The 19,655-nt window shown below is 48.8% G+C and overlaps 1 protein-coding gene across 2 annotated transcripts in view; it reads left to right on the top strand.

Moving 5' to 3' along the window:
* Positions 1-19,655, top strand: part of SLIT3 (slit guidance ligand 3) — a 592,885-nt gene that overhangs the window by 451,326 nt on the left and 121,904 nt on the right. For both annotated transcript variants that reach the window (XM_021695640.2, XM_044917114.1), the window contains exons 7-8: positions 6,666-6,737; positions 12,872-13,035. In XM_021695640.2, coding sequence (XP_021551315.2) covers positions 6,666-6,737; positions 12,872-13,035 — 236 coding nt within the window. The remainder of the gene's footprint in view (positions 1-6,665; positions 6,738-12,871; positions 13,036-19,655) is intronic.

Here is a 19,655-nt window from a genome sequence, read left to right on the forward strand (position 1 = left end):
GTTGTTATTGCTCTTACTGACATCTTTACTGGAAGATCTTGGCAAGCTCAGTTTAGATTTTCTCAAAGGATGCATCATCGTACATTCTTGCTGATTTCTGGAGTTTCTTAGAGCCTCCAGCCAAAGCAGAACGATGTGCCACAGGGTGATAGAAGGGAAACGTTCAGGAGAGCTTCCTCCAGAAATGACTGAGTCATTGAGTTGGGGAGAGATTCTGGGCTGGGGGAAAGGCTTGGGGATGCCTCCCTTAACCTCAGTGGGCATTCGGTGTGTGTTCTCCTGTAGCCAAGTCCACAAAGAGACACCACCTACACACATTATAATGGACTGAGCCCGCCAACAGCATTCACATTCCCAGGACCTAGGAGCAGGCGGAAGGGCCTGGTCATCAGCAATGGGCCTTGATTCCTGGGGCCACGGTGACTGTCAGTCAGCAGCCACCAAGCAAGACCCAAGACAAGGCAGCCCTGCTTTGACAGATAAGCCAGAGAAGAGAGCAGGCACCTAAAGCATTCTCAGTCTCATTCCTCTCTCCCTGCCAAAGCCAGCAAGAAGGAGACGCAGCAGTGAGCCCTCCACCCCTCCCTTTGAGGCCCACACGCTGCCAGAATCCCCCTGTGCTTCTCATTCCCCAGGCCAGCAGTTTCGATCCTTCCTGCAGGGTCCAGCCACAGTATTTGCACTCAGCCGCTCTCCAGAAAATGCTGCCACCTACTTTGGTTTGTGTCTGCCCCTGGGAATTCAATACAGGCCCTGTTGGAGGGGTTCCGCCTTCAGGGCTTAGAGTGCTGGCCAGGGGACACAGGTATTTGTAAGTACAAGTCAGGGCACCTCCAAGCTCACTTGAAAAAGACATTTTGCTGCATGGCTGCTGATGACTCACCAAGAGTCTCCTCCCTGGGGAGTGTTAAGGAGGGAACCACCTTATATACGGAGACTTAAGGAACGATCAACCTGCCTTGAGACAAGGGATGAACAGGCCAATCTTCCGAGAGGGTTTATCCGACCCACGGAGTCTGGATTCCCACCTGTGTGGAGGGGAAGAGGGGTTGCGGCTCGAGGGGTCTCCCAGGAAGGCCAGCGCTCTGGGAGTCTGCAGTGGTACTTACTGTCGATGCCTGGTTTTGCAATTATGTGATACATGCTCACAGATAATACTGCTGCATTAGAGCCAATTACATAGTGTTATGGACACACAACACGCAGATTACACCCAGAGCCAAGAAAGCACAGAGTGATAAAGCGATGGCCTAATCGGAGGAGACAGAGGGAAATGTCAGCCTTATTAAGGTTGCCAGGGTGGCGTGGCTGCAGCTGGACTTAGCTCCTCCAGACTGAAGATGGCTATCTTGAGGGATGTGAGGAAGAGCCACACTTCAGCACTCAGCAGAGAGCAGCGGGGAGCCGGGGGCAGATGCCAAGCTGGAGCTTTCCAAGGGTGATTACAGCTATCTTCATTGAGGGCTGTGTACTATTTCAGAGCTTGGGCCTCTTTCTAAGTAGGAAAACCCCATATCCTCCACAGAAGAGGCTTTCGGTCCCAGAGTCAGCAAGAAGGTAGACTACATACTGTCCTCTACACTTAGGTAAAGGCTCTACTCTCAGCTTTTTCTCTAGCTCAGTGGTTTTCAAACTTGAGCTCGCATGAGAATACTATGGAGGGTCCGTTAAAACACACAAGGCTGGGACACCGCCCCCCCCCACCCCCGAGCTTCTGATTCAGTTAAGTCTGGGTGGGACCTGAAGATACACATGTCTAGCAAGTTCCCAAGTGATGATGCAGGTTTGGGGACCACACTTAGAAAACCACTACCCAAGTTCATTCCACACCCAACCCAGGATGGACTCACCTGCCCTGTCCCTTGAACAGGGCCTTCTCCTTGGCTCTGATCTCATCACAGCATTGTAGGTTCTGGAAGAGTGGGACCCATCTTCCAGGTGGGCCTGTGATGCGGGCCAGCAGTGTGGATTCTAGAGTTAGACCCCCTGCTTTTGAGTCCCAGCCCTACCAGTGGCTATTTGGGCTTTCCTACCCGTGTTTTGAGAGCTTCTGACCTCATCCCCTCATCCGCTTGCCCAGCACATCACAGGTCATTACTGACAAATGCAAGACTGAAGCTTCCCAGTTCTAGAGCAAGCGGGATCGGCAAACATTTTCTATAAAAAGGCAGATGTCACTATTTTAGGCTAGGCTAGCCCTGTGGTCTCTGTCACGTCTACTCAGCTGTTATAACCGAGAAGCAGGGGCCACAGACAATACATAAACGGGTGGGTATGACCTTATTTACAAAAACAGGCTGTACTAGATGGGATTTGACTTGTGGGCAGTAGTCTGTCACGCGCTGGAACGGACCCATATGTGCACAACTTCCTCGTGCATTCTTCAGTACTGGGGAGCCCTGGTCTTGCCACAGTAGCACAGTATTTAGCTGAGGAACACAAGCACATTTTTTCAGGGTACCAAGGTTCTATCGGTGCTCCCCAGGAGCAATAAGTCCACTAATCCCTCAGTGCCCTGGGGAAAAAAGGTTAATGCCCTCCTTCTAGTGCTCACAACTGAGAGAGAGAATGGGATCCATTGGTAGAAATAGCATTATCCACATGGCATGGATCATTTTCATATGGAAAATTATCCTTTTTCATTAAACATTTATGTTCTGATTATGACAAAACAGAAGAGTGATTGCACAGTATATAGGTCACCCTTAGTCTCCATATAAATACAGTATAACAGGTAAGGGTTTTACAAAAGAGAAATGGGAGGTAGGCAGACTGTCTTTAAATCTCATGGAGTGGGGGGGGGGGGGCGCGGGGGGGTTTCTGTTTTAAATTCTCGTGGGGGGGGGGGATGGCTTTATTTCTGGTTTATACTGAAATGCCCATGTAGTTGCTTGTGATGGTGCAAAAGTGGAGGGGGGGGCAGAGTAGTTCTGAGGTCTTATAGAATTAATTTGACCCTGAGCTTGATCTTGATACCTGATGGAAAAGGCTGAATTGGGAGCATTTATTTGGGGAAAAACCTCCAGCCTGGGTGACTTGGGGTAAAGTGTATTTTCTCAAAGTATCTCCAAAGGAGCAGAGCTGTGAGGTTGAAGCTAGATTGTGGAACTGGCAGAACCCCTCCAGGAGATGGAGGTAAATAAAACAAGCTGATGAGTTCCCCACAGCTTAGTCTGGACCAGCCATCCAGTGGCGGGTCATCGTCAGACCCAACCGTTTATTTTCCTGTTGGTTAATTTTCAAGGAAGTTTATAGAACAAGAGACACTTGTGCAGTTCTTTCTAGCTTTGGGTGCCAGGGTGGACATGACAGAGAACATCCATGCTGGGGTAACAAACTGGCCCTGAAAACAGGAGGCAGTGGGTAAGTTGGGAGAAATTATGGTTTAAAGAAAGAACAGTGATTCCTGAATCCTCCAGGAGCTCATGAGCTACCCTGAGCGTCATAGCCTCCTATCACTCGTCTGTAAGATGGGCATAAGAATCCCAACCTCAGAGTTCTACAAATACCAGATGAGGTGAACGCGAAAGCATATTATAAACTATAAAAGACTAAAGAAACACAAGCTAAAATAACAGCTAAGTCCTCCTGAGCGTTGCGCGCGAGCCAGGCTGTGTGCTCACAAGTGTGCTTTGTTTCAGGGCATGGTGGTTGATTGGATAAGGCCCCTCTGTCCAAAAAAAAATGTCCACATCCTCATCCCAGGAACTTAGGAATATTACCTTTTATGACAAAAGGGACTTGGTAGATGTAACTAAAAGATCCTGAGATGGGCAGGTTATCCTGGATTATTCAGTTAGGCTCTAAATGTCCTCATGAGGCTCCTCATTACAGGGAGGTGGGTCACAGTGAACAGTGGGAGATGTGACCACAGAAGCAGGAGGTCGGAGTACTGCAGGAAGGGACCACAGGCTGAGGACAAGCAGCAAAGGACAATGAAACATTCTCCTGATGCCACCAGAAGAGACGTGGTCCCATGAACCCACGTTAGACTTCTGACCTCCAGACTGTGTGTTGCTTGAAGTCACAAAATTTTTAGTAATCTGTTCTTGTAGCAGGAGACAACCAATCCAGGTGTCATTCCTGGAGTCGGGCTTGCTTCATCCATGAAATGGAGGTGATCACAAAAGTGCCTGTCTCATAGTGTTTGCAGCAATGAGATGGTACAAGTAGAACCCTCAGCCCCAGTGCCTGCCTGGCACACAGTAAGCTCTCAGCTAGTGTGGCAATTATTAGTATCATCGCATTAAATCGCCACCAAAGCTCTGAGATTGGTGCCATTATGATCTCCATGTTGAGGGAGGAAACCTAATGAGATTAAGATAACTTACTCACGGTTGCACGGGCTGCAAGTGAGAGAGCCAGAATCTGAACCCGGTCTCTGCCTTCCAGGCGCATTCTCCCCAGCGCTGCTCCACCCTGGGGGGGTTATACAACCACCAACTCCATTGATAGCCCGCTACTGAGGGGTGCAAGCAACAGATAGAGCACCGTACTCCATGCATGGGCACAAGCCACCGAGACTGGAGCGCAAATAAATCGGGGTTTATCAGGGAAACAAAACCTGTAGCTGCCATGGAAGTTGGCATCCAAGGGGTCACCAGCCCTCTGTCATCCCTGGGCTGGCCAGCCCCACACAGCAAATCAGGAAAGTCTGAATACCGTGTTTAGTCATTTTGGTTCTAGAATAATTGCTATTATCGTAAATGTTTTATAGCCCTCATTACAGCTCACATTTAAATATCAGTGTAGTAATACATTAATAAGTCATTGCTGCCGGACTCCTGCCGGATGCAGTTATGGCCGAGCCCTGCATATAACTGCACTGTGTATTCAGCTCAAATTAGGGCTGGCTGTGAACTCAACCTGATGTGAGTGGCCGGGCACGCTTGGAAGGAGGCCTCTTCTCTGCAAAGGGTTCTTGCTCTTTGCCTTTGAGAGAGGAAGATGGTCAGATTGTTGTCTGGTAGTGAGGCAATGACCCTAACGAGGTACCCCCAAAGTGTGGAGCCTAGAACTCTGGGACAGATAGGGAAACAAAGGCATTGTTTTGGCCCCAGAGGCATCCCTCATCCAATGGACGACTGGGGGCGCATAGTCCCCACACCCAGGAAGCTTCCTGCCAAGGAAGTGAAGGGGCAGATTCTTCAGCCTTGTCAGATGAGATATTCTGAAGGCTACCTGGGTGTGGGGAGATAGGATGGGTTAACACACAGTTCTTAGAAAAGATAAGCCATACGACACAGAACAGCTACGTGGCTTCAACTTCATAAAATGCCAAGTGTCTGCACAGGAACATTGGTAAAGTATGGAGGAGGCAGAAGCAGTCCACACAGACGTGGTCTGCGCATTCCTCTTTACCATCCCCTATGCCTAAAATGGTTGGACGTGTGGTAAATATGGGAGGAGGGAGGGACAAGTATTAGGTTCTATGTCTTTAGGTAAACAGATTTCCTTCTGGACTTATTAGCCAAACAAATGCTAAGTAGGCCCTGGGGAGTTGCAGGGATAGCCTGGGGCAAGGCGGGGTATAGTCACTGGACTCCTCCTGTTGTGGAGAATCTCTGCAGGCCCCTTGTGTGCAGTGGGTATGGGGGCCACTGTGCTGGATGAAGCTGTATTTCCACTTCTATGGAGGTTGGGGTTGGGGGAAACAGGAATGACCAGGACAGGACTCCACCAGTGTCAGTAAAATGGTAGCCTCCATTACTGAGTTTATACTGCACGCTAAGCCTTTTACCAGCCCGTGAGGTAGGTACCATTACCTGCCTCCTTCTGCCAATGAAGAACCTGTGGTTGAGAGATGCTGATAATTTGCCCAAGATCAAACAAGTAGGGTATATAAGACTCAATTTGAATCGGATATGGACCAGGTCATGGGGCCGTAGTAATGCACAGGATAGAAAACGTTGGAGGGCATTTTAAGAGAAAGGTAATGTGATTACCAAGAGCCAAGGACAAAAGAAGTCTGCTTAACCAGTGAAGGCTTCCAAAGAAAGGCTTCTTCCTTGGCCAGTGGGGGCCCATGGGAGGGTAAGAGGGGGTGAGCTAGGGAGAACATACTTCCAGAATAAACTGTCCATGTAGCACCCTGTGTTTGGCAGTATGGGCAATGGGCAGAGCAGGGAAATTGAAACAAGATAGTGCTAGATTCAAGTCCCATCTCCCAAGCTCAGCAACCAGGGGTCCCTGGGAGAATTCTCTCCCCTCTCCGGAGCTCCGCTTCCCCATCTGTAGCATGAGGATAATGCCTACCTAGCAGGGATGTGTGTTACTAACCAAAATGACCCGTATCTGTTTTCTTCTCTCAAAAAATGAGGACGGTAATATATAACGGACACTGTGGTGGTTGTGAGAATTAGAGATGTCATAGTGAGGCACATAGTAGGATTCAGGAAGTGATAATCATTGCTGCAGGTGGGTCTGTGAGTACTGAGAGGGCAGCAGAGGGGATGAAAGAGCTGCCTGAAGAAAAAGAATCAGGGATTCTCTTACCATCTGGAGATCTGCCCCTCTGTCTCCAGCTGCCCCATAGCTATTGATTTATGATCCTTTTGGCAGTCGCACCTATCCCTCCCCCACTTCCAGAAACATCTTGGTGCTGCCCTCCCCCCACCCATGCTACTTCCTTGTTAACCATTTCCCTTTCCCCTCTACCTTCACAGCACCCTCAACAACAACAACATTAGCCGTATCCTGGTCACGAGCTTCAACCACATGCCGAAGATTCGAACTCTGTGAGTAAAGGTCCCTGCTTCTGCCCCACCTGCTCCCTGCCACGCTCAGCCCCGTGTGCCATGCTCTGACCTGTGAAACCTGTTGTGCTGGCTCTGCACGTGGGTCCTAGAGCAAACCCTGCCTCCTTCCACCACTGACTAAGGTGCTGGTGAGCCCCAGATGAGGGAGAAGCTTCACAGGGCCATCCATGGTTCTCAACCCCCATTCCACGGTGGACAGACTCATTTCTCTTTAGCCTGGGATGGGGGAATTCATCTTTGTGTGTTCCACCTTGATGGAAAAGTTTATTAGTGGTACATTGTCACAGAGCATGGACAGCTGAGACATAATGACTCACTATTTCCTGAGCTGATGTCACCTGCCATTGGCAGTTCTATCATGGTGCCATGGTCATGTTTTCCCCTCTGTGTGCCATGGCGGAGTGGGAGCCTTAGTCCCGCCTTCTCTCCATCCTCCCAGCCCACACCCAACACACTCCCCTGCTCCCTTACCGATATTCTGATAGAATGCAGGAACTTGTTCTTGACCTTTAATTCTGGGGTAGGCTCCAGCCTTCCTTTTCTGTGTACTCAGAAAGCAAATCTCCCCACAACACCCCATACCGAGAGCAGTCCCAGTGCCTTTATTACCTGGGGAGTTCCCCTCTCCTCTCAACCAGAAAGCCTTTTGTAAGTTTCTCTGCAAATGGACTCTGTTGGGCTTTCCAAAGGGGTTCATAGGGATGGTTTTCTTGTGTTGGTGGAACTTCATTAGTGTTTGCATTACAGTAGAAGTGGAGAGCCAGCCCCCAAGAGCTTTCAGCTAAATACACGGAGGGCCAAGGCAAAGGGCTGGAATGCCTGCTGTGCCCTTTCTTAGCTCTGGGACCTCTGTTCCCTCCTCTGTCAATGGGGGTGCTGGGGAGGACTGGATGAGATGAGATATGTGGAGGGCCTGGCACGGAGTAGATGATGAATGATACTGTTACTGTTATCATCACTCTATCCAGAAATCTGGACTGAAAGTTCCAAGCAACCAGCCAGCTAATCAGTGGCCCCTGAGCAACATGGAATCCACAGAGATTTAAAAGTCCTTAGAGCAGTGGTTCCCAAAGTTGGGTCCCTGGACCAGCAGCATCAGCATCATGGAATGAGATTAGACCCACGGAATCCAAATCTCTGGGGGTGGTGCCAGCCTTCAGGTTGTAACAAGCCCCCCAGGGGGATTCTGATGCTCATAACGTTTGAGAACCCCTGCATGAGTGAGAAAGTGACCTTACCTTGGGGGCAAGGAATGAAGCAAGGAGCAGTGAGGCACTGTATAAAGAAACAGCACTGAGCTCCCTGAGCAGACCTGAGTGTAAAGGCTAGCTCTGACTGCCACTTACTCTGGGCAAGTTTCTTCATCTGTCTGCCCTGTAAGGACAGTGAATTCATAAATGCTTGTCTCACAGCTGTGAGAATGAGGTACGCTGGCAGTACTGTCATGGGATGCACTCAACAAATGCTAGTTACTGTGAAGAAGAATCTGAGTCCAGGGTCCATCATTGCTCCCCAGCTCTCCCTTCAGTCCCTCACGTGATAGCATAATTCCATCAAGAAAATCTGTCCTTTGCCTTCCCCCTTTGAAGTGGGTTGGTGCAGTAATGGAGTTTTAAGGAGAAGCCATGAGGTCTTCAGAGACCTCTTCACAGTCCACGGCAAGCCACGAATGAGCTGCAGAGGAGCGTGCCCAGGGCTTCTGGCCAGGAAAGCTGAAAGTGAGCCTCCTGGTGCAGGGCCTGCATCTCCGCAGACGGGGTGGTTGAATAGAAGAAAAATGACCCTCACCTGCAGAAACCCGCAGTCCAGTTCCTGTGGCTGCCCCTCTGTGATTCCGGCTTCCCCTCTTGCTGTTCTCCATCTAGGAACAGCAATAACAGAAATTGGGCTGGGTCCACGGGATGGGGCCCCGGGGCGGGAGCTGGGTCTGGCTCTCAGGTGCCTTGTTTGGCTGCCTTGGGTGAGAAAGGAGGGTGAAAGAGTTTCTTCTCCTCATTTCTGTTGTCATCCTTCCCTGTGGTCCCGAACACTCGGCTGATGAGTTCCGATCAATCAGTCAATCTTGTCTGTTCTCTTTGCTCCGTCCTGCTGCCACTTTCTCTTTAGTTTAATTGCAGAGACGGCTCTGTACAGAACTCCCCAGAGACTTGCACTGACTAATCCCCCTTCACTGTAATTAAAGTGGGGGTGGGGGAGACTGCTGGTGGGGGAAGGGGGGAAGAGGAGAGAGGAAGGAAGTCATAAATGGGATTTCTAAAGGAAAGCTTTTATATTTAATTCAGAAAGCCACATTTTATAGAAAATGAACACTGACCCTCTCTAAAAGGATTTGCTGGAAATTTAATTTAGCGCCTGTGGCTAAAAGGCACCTTTTACAAATTGGCATTTGTATTCATTCACCTTATCTTCTATGAAGGTGGTTTTGCCAACGTGGAATACGGTGTTTCCATCAGCGAAAGATTGCGGAAATACATGCAGGAAACACCTAGGCACCTTGATGCCTTGGTGTCTAAGTAAGAAATGGTACCTTGTGGGGCGCCTGGGTGGCTCAGTTGGTTAAGCGACTGCCTTCGGCTCAGGTCATGATCCTGGAGTCCCGGGATCGAGTCCCGCATCGGGCTCCCTGCTCTGCAGGGAGTCTGCTTCTCCCTCTGACCCTCCCCCCTCTCATGCTATCTCTCTCTCATTCTCGCTCTCTCAAATAAATAAATAAATCTTAAAAAAAAAAAGAAAGAAAGAAAAAAAAGAAATGGCACCTTGTACAGGGAGGGCTGTGGGTTGGGAGGAGACAGGAGCATGGGGCTATTCTCCTCGCGACAGTAATAAGCACAGACATTACTTTGATGGCTAATAATGTGCAGGGCCTTGTGCTAAGCCCTTCTCATGAATCGTTTCAGTCCTCACAACAGCCCTGGGAAGGGGGCGCCATTAATAGTCCCCATTTTATAGATCATAACACTGAGGCCCCGAGTTAAATCACTGCCCAAAGTCAGAGTCAGAAAAGCACAGAGCCAAAGTCAGATTGGCGCAGTTTAACATCAGAGCTTGAGCTCCTTCCATTCAGCAGAAACAAAAGCAGAAGAGCCAAGGAAGGGGAAACCAGAGCAGCCACATGGCTGAAGGGCCACTGGAGGCCACCTTCGCCCAGGTCATTGCCATCCCAATTCACCAAAATTATGAAAAGTAAATAAAATAATTTTTCTTTGCGTAGAAACACCTATACACAAACAATGAATCATGGAACACTACATCAAAAACTAATAATATATGGTATGGGGACTAACATAAAAAATAATAATAGTAATTTTTCTTCTCACTCACAGAGATTAGGAATACTCCTGGCAGTGCCCAGGCTCACGTTTTCTGATCAATGTGATTACTTTCCTTTCATTATTCGTATTTGGGACAATACTACTCAATTTGATCTCCAAAACATGATATGAAAGGCAGATGCTTGGAAGAGTCTGCCCAGCTCAACTCTGCCAGCACTTCTGGTGGCTAAAATTCCAAGGAGGGTCGCGGGTAGAAGGATCTGAGCCCATCCACTGCCCTGGGCTTTTGACAAGAGCCTTCAGGTGGCTTCCAAGTCAGTTTTGGTCACCTCTTTCCCATGGTCTCACCTGGAAGGGGAGAAATCCCCCACAAAGGCAGACAAAAGGTTAGGAACCATCCGTAGGAAGGTAAGGAAGAAAGGTAGCTTGGGGCTGGCTGGCAGGGATTGAGAAAGAACCGACCTAATGTAATCTTCCAAAAGGAAAACCTCCAACAGTTTCATTCTCCCAGAAATTAATCCGCTTAATAAGGATCTGACTTACTTAAACCTCACTTTTGTCATTCCACTGATCTCTTACCCCTGATTGGAACGGATGGGAATTTGTCAACATTGATCTACCTTGTGGGCACATGCCCAGTGCTTCATAGGAATCCCTGTTTACTCAGCTTCCATACGTCACTTCAGAGTAGGCAGCCACCTTTCCTCATCGAAGCCAGACTCTCATTAGAAGGCTCTGACCCTCCTGGCACACAGAAGTACCCCAGCACCTCAGCCTCTGTTACCACTGCAACCTGCCTTTGTTCCACCTTGTCACGAGGACTGTCACTTGTCACTGTCGCCATTTTCCTAGGCAGCCTTTACACCCAGGGGTCTATTCCTGGCCACAGAACCAACACCCCATCCTTCTCTCTCTCTCTCTCTCTCCCTCCCCTTCCTCTCTTTCTCTCCCTCCACCTTCTCTCTTCCTCCTGTCTGTCTGTCTCTTTCTCTCCAACTCACTGATAGGAAACAGATCATTTTCACTCATGCTGAAATTTCCCAAGAAGGCCCAGGATAGAAAAGAAATTCCCTCGTCTCCTTCATGTCGTTCCCCTAATCTGGGAGTGTGCCCCCCTACGCTTTCCTGCCTGCGGCACCTCTTTCTGAAGTGCCGGATGAAGAGGAAGCAGCATAGGAGTCTGAGCTTTGAAACTCAAAGGGGAGAATTGCTTGGGGCCCATTATAGGCACAGTATCTTGGGCCTAGGAGCCTATGAAAACGTGTTCAACTTTAAAGTATTGACTCTGAAATCCAAAAGAACATCACAACATCAAAATTAATCATTTGGAAACAAAATCATAAAAATCTTCTCAAACTTTTTTTAGCAGAAAAAAAAAATTACCTCCTACATGGGTATGGGCTCATTTAGTTGGTCAGATATGATGGGATCTGGGGCCCCCTGAGGTTGTCGAGGCCCCCAGTGGCCCTGGCCTGCCCGAGCTTTGCACCCAGGCCATGGCAGGAAGGCTGTGCCGGCACGCCCCCCAAGGTAGCCGCACGTGGCCGATGCTGAGCAATGCTGACGTTATACTCAGTGGAGTGAGGTCAAGAGCCCTTCAACGCTCTCCATTTCAGGCATGGAGGTAGCCCAAGCCACTGCTTCAGGCCCCCACTCAGCATTAACCGACTTGACACCAAGTACTTGAAAGTCCCAAGATACCGCTGGCTGATTAGCATGTCCACAATTGGGCATTTGAAATTTGCATCAGAAACCCATCAGACTACAACTTATCTACCACCACTTCCAATGAGCTAAGGTTGTGGGGAATGTGGAAGCCCCTGATCGAGAAACCTTGGGGAAGAACCTGTAGAAGCCCCTAGATATCCTTAGGTTGCCCCCCCTCTGCCCCATTAATGGAAAGTATCCTTAGTTTGCCCCTCAATTAATGGAAAGTAAATTCTAGTCATTTAACCAGATGGGATTCCTTTCAGAAGTAGGACATGCAGATCCCTCTAGCAACTCTTAATCACTCAGAGGCAAGAAACTGATCTGGAATCACAGCTACTGGAGGGGAAAGGCCAAAGAGTCCCGGAACTGGTTAGGGGTCTTTCCTGAACCAGAATAGCAAATACACCTGGTGGAATTTAACTTGAGAAGAAGAGGAGGGCTGTGGAGACATTGCTGTGAGCTCCAGGAGTCTGGGATGGGCAGCTCCTTATTTAAAGGGGGGTGGGTGGAGAGAAGATGCATCCTTCAAAAGGGAAACTGCCCCGCATGCCCTGCTCCCTGGGCTAGTGCATACAAGCTCCCCAGCATTCCCTGTAGGGGTTCATTCACTGTAGGGAGGAAATGAAGGAGAAAGAGTGAAGGCAACGGCAGGTCTTGGCCACAGTGCCACTGTAGACTGAGGTGTTGAGAGTGAGGAGCTGTTTCAAGCCATCTGGAGACCAGGCTAACTATAGTACTGAAATTTGCAACCAAGTCACCTCTTTGGAAGTTTGACTCGAATCTGAACCATCGCTTTAATAATGTCACTTTCCTCCTCCTACATGCTGAGGCTTTCTTGAGTGGGGAAAAAAAAAAGAGTGGCTATTACTATTACTTAATTACTATTAAGAAATGGGGACTTGCTCGGAACGCCGGAGGCATCTGTGGGATGTGCCCTGCAGGTGAAGATAACAGTCGTTTGTGGTTTGGCAGTAAAAGGGCTGAGGCTCCCGTGGTAACTCACGAGTGCAGAGGGAGATGCTTCCCTGGGCTCCTGAGGATTATCACGCTGGGCCGAGGGCTCAGAGGTTTGGCCTGCTCTGTTCACTCCATGCTATGACCACATCTTACCTCTCTCCCTCGCTCTCCCAGGCGCCTGCACTCCAACCACCTGCACTGTGACTGCCACCTGGCCTGGCTGTCGGATTGGCTACGACAGCGGCGGACTATTGGCCAGTTCACACTCTGCATGGCTCCTGTGCACCTGAGGGGCTTCAACGTGGCAGATGTGCAGAAGAAGGAGTACGTGTGCCCAGGTGAGCCTGCCCGGCCCCTCTCTCGTCTGTACTGTGACTCACCCACCGCCGAGCCCTCCCCGACATCACCCAGCCCAAAACTGGGCATGGAATCTCCTATGTTCCCCAGCACTCCATAGTCACTTGGACTCTGGGGTGCCCTGAAGGGTTCTGAGGAAGAAGTTCTTGTCATCTAGCAAAGGAAACTGCTCAAGGAAGTAATGAATCCCTTTCTGTTAAGCTTCATCGTCCATCGATGCTAAGAAACTTAACATGTGTTAAGTACATTGTTTAGCGTTTCCTACACACATGCCTATTGCCTAATTGCTCATAGAAGTTGAGAGACAAGTTAATGGAGGTGGTAGGGTCAGCCTGCTTGGCTGGAAAGCCTCGCTCTGCCCCTTAGTAGTGTGTGACTTTGGCAAGTTACCACATGTCTGCAAAATGGAAAAATCGTAGTACATAACTCTAGGGATGGGTGGGACGATTAAATGAAATAATGCATAGAAAGCACTTAGCATAATACACAGCACTTGGTAAGAGCTAGTAAGTGGAGCATAATTATTATAGTTTAGTGGGCCCACAAAATGTGCTGAGCAAACATAAGAGTTTGATCTGTGGGTAATTGAAGTGTAATAGAAGCACAGATTGTCCGCGTAGTACAGAAAACAGAACTGTGCACAGAACAGAAGGCAATGCAGACCCCCAGGGACGGGAGGTGGCTGAGGGACCCGAGAAGATTCTCCCAGAGGATGTAGTGGCTTTTAAACGCAGTCCTCAGTTCCAAGCTTGCTTATTTGTTTTTACTTTTCATTGACACCCTCTACTACCACCCACTCCCTCTTTCTGGGGGCAAAGTAGAACTAATCCCTGAATTTCCTCAAAGACAAAGTTTTCAGTTGAGGAGTTTCTCACAGAGGCGTCCCCGATTTCCAGGAACCCAGTCCCAGAATGGGGGCTCAGTGGCCTCTGAAGGCTGATCTTAGGGGGTCAGGCTGCCGGAAGGAGGAAGGATAGGGAGCTCGGCGCTGGGGTGGGCAGGGAGGGACTGCGCGCCTCACATTTCTTGATCATTGCTGTTTTCAGAATTGAAGGCAGCCTGAGCCCCACGTGTGCTGCAGGGCCCCAACCCAGCCAGCAGGGCAAACCGGCCCCCTTCTGCTCTTAGGCAGCATTGGCAATATGGAAGATTTTTTTTTTTAATTCAACTTCATCTCACCCCCTGCCCCTCTCTCTTGTCATGTTACTACTTCATCAAGTTATTTATTATCCAAAAACATTTTAACATGTCTCAGAGCAGTACCTTGATAATTTCCTATAGACGCCCACTTAGAAATCACTTCCTGTCAAACACATATAATAAAACCGTTTATCACACAGGCACCCAACTCACATATACTGACTATAATTACAGTAATTATTAGGCAAAGAGTACAATATCGGCATAAGTGCCAGTGAAAGAAATAATTACAGAGTGCAGGAGTCATCTGAGAGCTAGTGAGAAAAACTAATTAGAGAGAATGTTAAAACACATCATTACAGGTGGGTGCCAGGCTTAATACTCTGCACGAACACACATACCACTTCGTCAGGAAAGCACCTTCCCATCAAAGGAGTGGCAACTTGCTTACCCAGTCGCAGTCAGGATCCAAACCCCAGGGAGTGAGGCTGACCCTCCTAGGTCTTGGACGTGCTCGTGCCCCAAATCTCCCTGCTTTGAAAAGGCTAGATCCAGCAGGCGGGTTAACAGTTAAATAGGAGCATCCCTATCACCTCCCCTGTTTATATCAATTAAGCCTAGGGCTTGCAGTGATCCCTTATGATTTGTAATACGAAGCCAGGTGTTTTCTGAGGACATAAGAATCTGGCCCACAGACTCCGGACATGAATGTGCTATTAATCTGCACCCCCACACCAAGTAGTAGAAATTTAAGAGAGTGGTATGTGGGAACCCCTCTGCAGAAGGGATTCTTTGATGCTGTCCAGGCTTTCATGGGTTAAAAACAGAACACTATGCAGGGGGTTGCTTTCTGCAAAGGTCTAAGTCAGATATAATGGTTGGCTGAATTGAATATCCCTGATGAAGGAAGCACCACCATCTTAGTGGGGTGCAGGAGGAGCACCCCCTCCAGAAGGTTCGACCTCTTTAATAACTGTTAAAGGCAGTTCGTGAGGCTGTGTTAAAGGGATGCCACAGGAAGCCGGGTGGAGCAAGACTCTGCGTGTGCACACTCAGAAGGTCAACGAGGAGGGCTGTTTTCACGCAATGACCATTTCCCACCGCACCCCTACCATGCAGGGTGCAGGCTCCACCCATGGCAGAGCCCACAAGGCATCTGCGTGAGGCAGTTTGGTATGAATCTGATCCCACTGGTTGTAAACTGCGAAACCATCAGTGTTCCTTGTTCAAGCTCTTCCACCAGTAACTCACCAGAGGAGGACTTCCGTCGAGAAAGGCAGGAATAAGAACATATCTGTAAAGATAGAGGTCATCTGCTCAGGAGAAAAAAAGGCATGGGGTACCAATTAAGCCATCCCTGCATGTAGCTTCATCACCAGTGGCCCCTGACAGGGAAGCATCAGAAAACCTCCCTGAGCCCTTAAACCATATCAAAAAATTCACTAAACAAATGACTCCGGAGACAGGAAAGAGCTTTATCTCACTCAACCTGGGAGGGCCCTGCCTGTTCAGGTCCCTGCTATCTCCATGTGAATTAAATCCAGCCAACTGGAGCCAGGCCTCTTCTCCCCAGAAGCCCTGGCTATGGGCACCTTATCATTCCAGCTAACCCAGAAATTTGCTAGCAGTGCACTTTGACAAAATTCATCTCCTCTGTCAACTTACCCTTCCAATCGAAGGTATTTATTTTCTTCCTCTAAGGAGATACCAGGGTATTTTTCAAAGGGTGGGAGACTATATTTTATTTTTTATTAATGTTTTTTTACGGTATACAGCTGGAATGCTTGGTTTCCTTCAGCTACTGCTGTGAGGATTCCTCTGCGAACCTTTCTTGTTTTCAAGAGGAGGGTCAGGGCCCTAGGACTAGAAGGGTCTGTGGTCCCTGCCGCTTGTTGCCTGAACTGGACTGGGACTTTATTGAGCTCATGATAACAGACCAGAGAAAAGGTTCTATTTTGGCCATTACTCGACTCACGTGAGTTGCAAGTTTTGTTTTTTTTCCCCATCCTTACCTAAAGGGTTTATGTTGGGGTTTAAGCTCTAGGATTTACCTTCCATGCATCAATCTTCTGGTGCCTTAATCTGAAGAAGTTTCTATTAGTCACAATTTGTAATTCAAGGGTATTAGTTAAATATTTGACCTCTTGAGTCAATTATCTCTTTCATTTAAACATCTTTGTATTCATTGGTTTGTCCACCTATTTCACACTTATCTGCCCATAGCCTTTTAGCATGAGATACCCTTTCCTGAAGATCAATCTTGTCTTCTAGTGAGAAAGGCTCGCGTCAGACATTTTTCAGGTGCCCCAATGCCTAGAACAATAGTTGCTCCTAAAAGCCTCTCAAGAAACCCTTTCTCATTTATTATTAAAAATGAAAGAGGCATATCTCCCTGGAAACAAGAAACTTTCCCCTTCTTTTTCTTTTTTTTTTTTTAATTTGGGACTAGTTACTAAGTATAAAGATAATTAAGGTAAGCCATGACTAGCCGCCCATCTCCTTAGGAGGTTTTAATTAAAACACCATAATTGGACATTGCAAGAATGAGATTATTAGGTTTATTTAGCCATTCCTAAAATTATCATGCCTCTGGTATTTAAATCACGTTCATTTATATTCTCATCATAATTGCTCAAACCCCATTGTCATTGCAGTCTGTTGTTGGCTTTTGAAAGGCCAGAGGCCAACAGGGATGCTTAATTTGAATGCTGGAATTAATTTATTTCCACATGCTCACAAGACCATTGGATTTTTCAATTCTGTGCACTCTGCTGGGTGGAAGTCCCTTTAAAGACAGAAAGAAAGAAACACAGCTCTAACAAGAGTGTCCCCCCATCTCCAGCGTAGCTTACACAGTCTGTGTCTTGGCCCCTGAGCTTCCTCAGATTCCCAGGCCCTGGTGGTTTTCAATGTCGCGGCAATAAAGAGAGGCATTTGGGGTGTCTTTTTGGTAGAGGAGATGGTACAAAGAGCGCTGGACCAAATTTTAGAACTTTGTTGTTCACTAGCTCCGTGATCTTGAACCCTTTGCTTGACCTCCCTATTCTTCGCTTTCCTCATCAGTATAATGGAAATAATAATAATAATAGAACCTACGTCATGGGGTTTTGCGAGAACCAAGTAAGATCATGTGTGCAAAGCACTTGATGCCGTATTGGGCACATAGGAAATATTCCATAAGCGTTAGCTGCTATTATGAGAATGACGTCATTCTCAGTTTGGCCACCAATGTGTCCCTGGGCAAGTACTCTCCCTCCAAGGAATGGTTTTCTCACCATCTCCGTGACCCTTTTTAGGTCTGAAGTTTGATGACCTTTGCCCCATTCATTTGGGCACACAAGTTAGGACTGTCCACTTTTGGCGTGATGCCGAATAGAAGAACAAAGTTGAGGAGGCAGCCAGGCAGGAGCCAGTCTCCCCAGTCATCCCTCCTCCTCCTCTCTCAGACTGGACGGGGTGTGGTGCAGTCAGCAGAGAAAGGATGATGTGATCGCTGTCCCTGCCAGCCGTCACAGGCGCTTCCCCATGACAGGGCTAGCTGGGGATGCACTCCTGCCCTCGTGCTCATTGCGGGCCCCCGCCCCCGCTGGGAATCCGCACCCTGATAGTCAGGGAGGAGCAGGGAAGGGCCAGCACCTTGGTTGCCCCACGTTCTGCCCTGCCCTGGAGCACTGGACCAAAGACATCAGGCCACAGTCTGGGGAGTCAGGAGAACCAGAAGGTGGGACATCTCTGTTTGCTCCTTGTGTGGCACAGAGGTGGCTCTGGTTCCAAATTGAAATTCTTGAGCTGAAGTAGCGATTCAGAAAGGGGAGACAGGCCCCGAGGGCAGACAGGTACTTGGCCCACATCCCCGTCTCCCTGTTCTGGATGAGAACTTCCTTTCCCCTCAGGGCAGCAACATTTTCGTCCCGCTGAAAGAGTTCCCAGGGCGGATAGCTTGGGCACCCATTTAAAAACAAAGAGCAAGTCCACATGCCCTCCAAGTTCATCACGACACATCTCTGAACAGGGATTACAGGGGTTCCGTGTGCTAGTGAATCACTACACTCTGATTGAAGCTGCGTTCTTTGCCAAGAGGAGGAGGAGGTGGTAGCGGCAGGCAGGCTTGCTCGGGGACAGTGAACACTCATGGGCCCCACGGGCACATGTTCCTACAACAGGAGCACGCGCGTGCCCGTAGGCAGACACAGGGCCCAGATCGTCCCCTCCCTTCAAAGATGGGTGGAGACTCTTTCCACCCCGATCAAAACACTGTTCCCATTCCTCTCTGCCTCTCAAGGCTTGTACAGTACTCCTAGAATTTCCTGGGTAGAAATGTGGGTGTTTCCTCCCTCTGTCCCCCTTGGAAATCCACTGTCACCTGCACCACCCCCATCACTCTCAATATATGTGGACAGGAAAGGCTGGGAGGGAGGGATTTGCTGACAGAGCTAAGCAGAGTGCCTAGGACACCCTTACCTGTGCAGGTGAGCGAGGCTCAGAGAGAGCCCCAGGGGACCGGGCGGATGGCCTTTGCTGGCACTGAGCTGTTGGCAGAAAGACCTGAGCTTCAGGCATGAAAGTCCCATCCACCCAGTAGCCACACCGTCCCTCCACACTATGGCTGATCCTATCAACCAGAGCCCAGGGCCCTCAGAACTCAGGGGGCCTCCCCTCAGGGCCCTTCTAGAAGGATTGCCCCTGCCCCCCATAGCTTGGTCACAGTCAGCCCCCACTCTGCCAGGCTTCTAGACCAATTTCATTCATGTATTCATCCTTTCACTCACCCTAGATATATTTACTGAGTTCATGTTTTGTGTTTCAGCCCTATTTTGGGCACTGGGGATGTAAGAGGACATAAGACAGAACAGGTCACTGCCCTTGTAGAATATACATGCTAGTCGCAGTCTGTCCAAAGACAAAAAGCCAAGGGGAGGGACTTCTGCCATCACAGCACTCACAGGCTCAAAGGGAAGTGGGCTCAGTCCATCGGGCATTGATCGGAGGGGAACGTTTCCAGGGAAAATGAACCCATTTTTCAACCCCATCTTAAACCTGAAGTGTTTTATTTCAACAAGAAGATAACACCCTCACCATGTGTGAATGCCTGGCTGGGGAGCCGCCAGCCCAGGATGCTGACAGAGGCTATAATTACCTTTGTTTCTCTCTGCGTAATTAAAGGTGTTATTAGTGACCTGGTTGTGGAATCTTTCTCAAAGGCTTTTTTTATCTTGACAACATCCCTTGAAATGTAGCACATGCCGCCTACAGACCGAGAGCCACCCTCTGAAAGACCCAGCTCATCCCCAGAGGGGTTCAAGACTACAACCTGGGTCTGGTTGAAACTGATTTAATTTCAGCATAGATGTCAAAAGGGGCTTTTTGGGAAAAACTCCATTGCAGAACTTCTTATTGCCCACATGAGCCCTTGACTATAATGTCTTTCTCCCCCACTTCCCTTTCTGGCACACCCCAACTG

The sequence above is a fragment of the Neomonachus schauinslandi genome, chromosome 7, assembly GCF_002201575.2.
Source record: "Neomonachus schauinslandi chromosome 7, ASM220157v2, whole genome shotgun sequence".
Classification (NCBI taxonomy): Eukaryota; Metazoa; Chordata; class Mammalia; order Carnivora; family Phocidae; genus Neomonachus; species Neomonachus schauinslandi.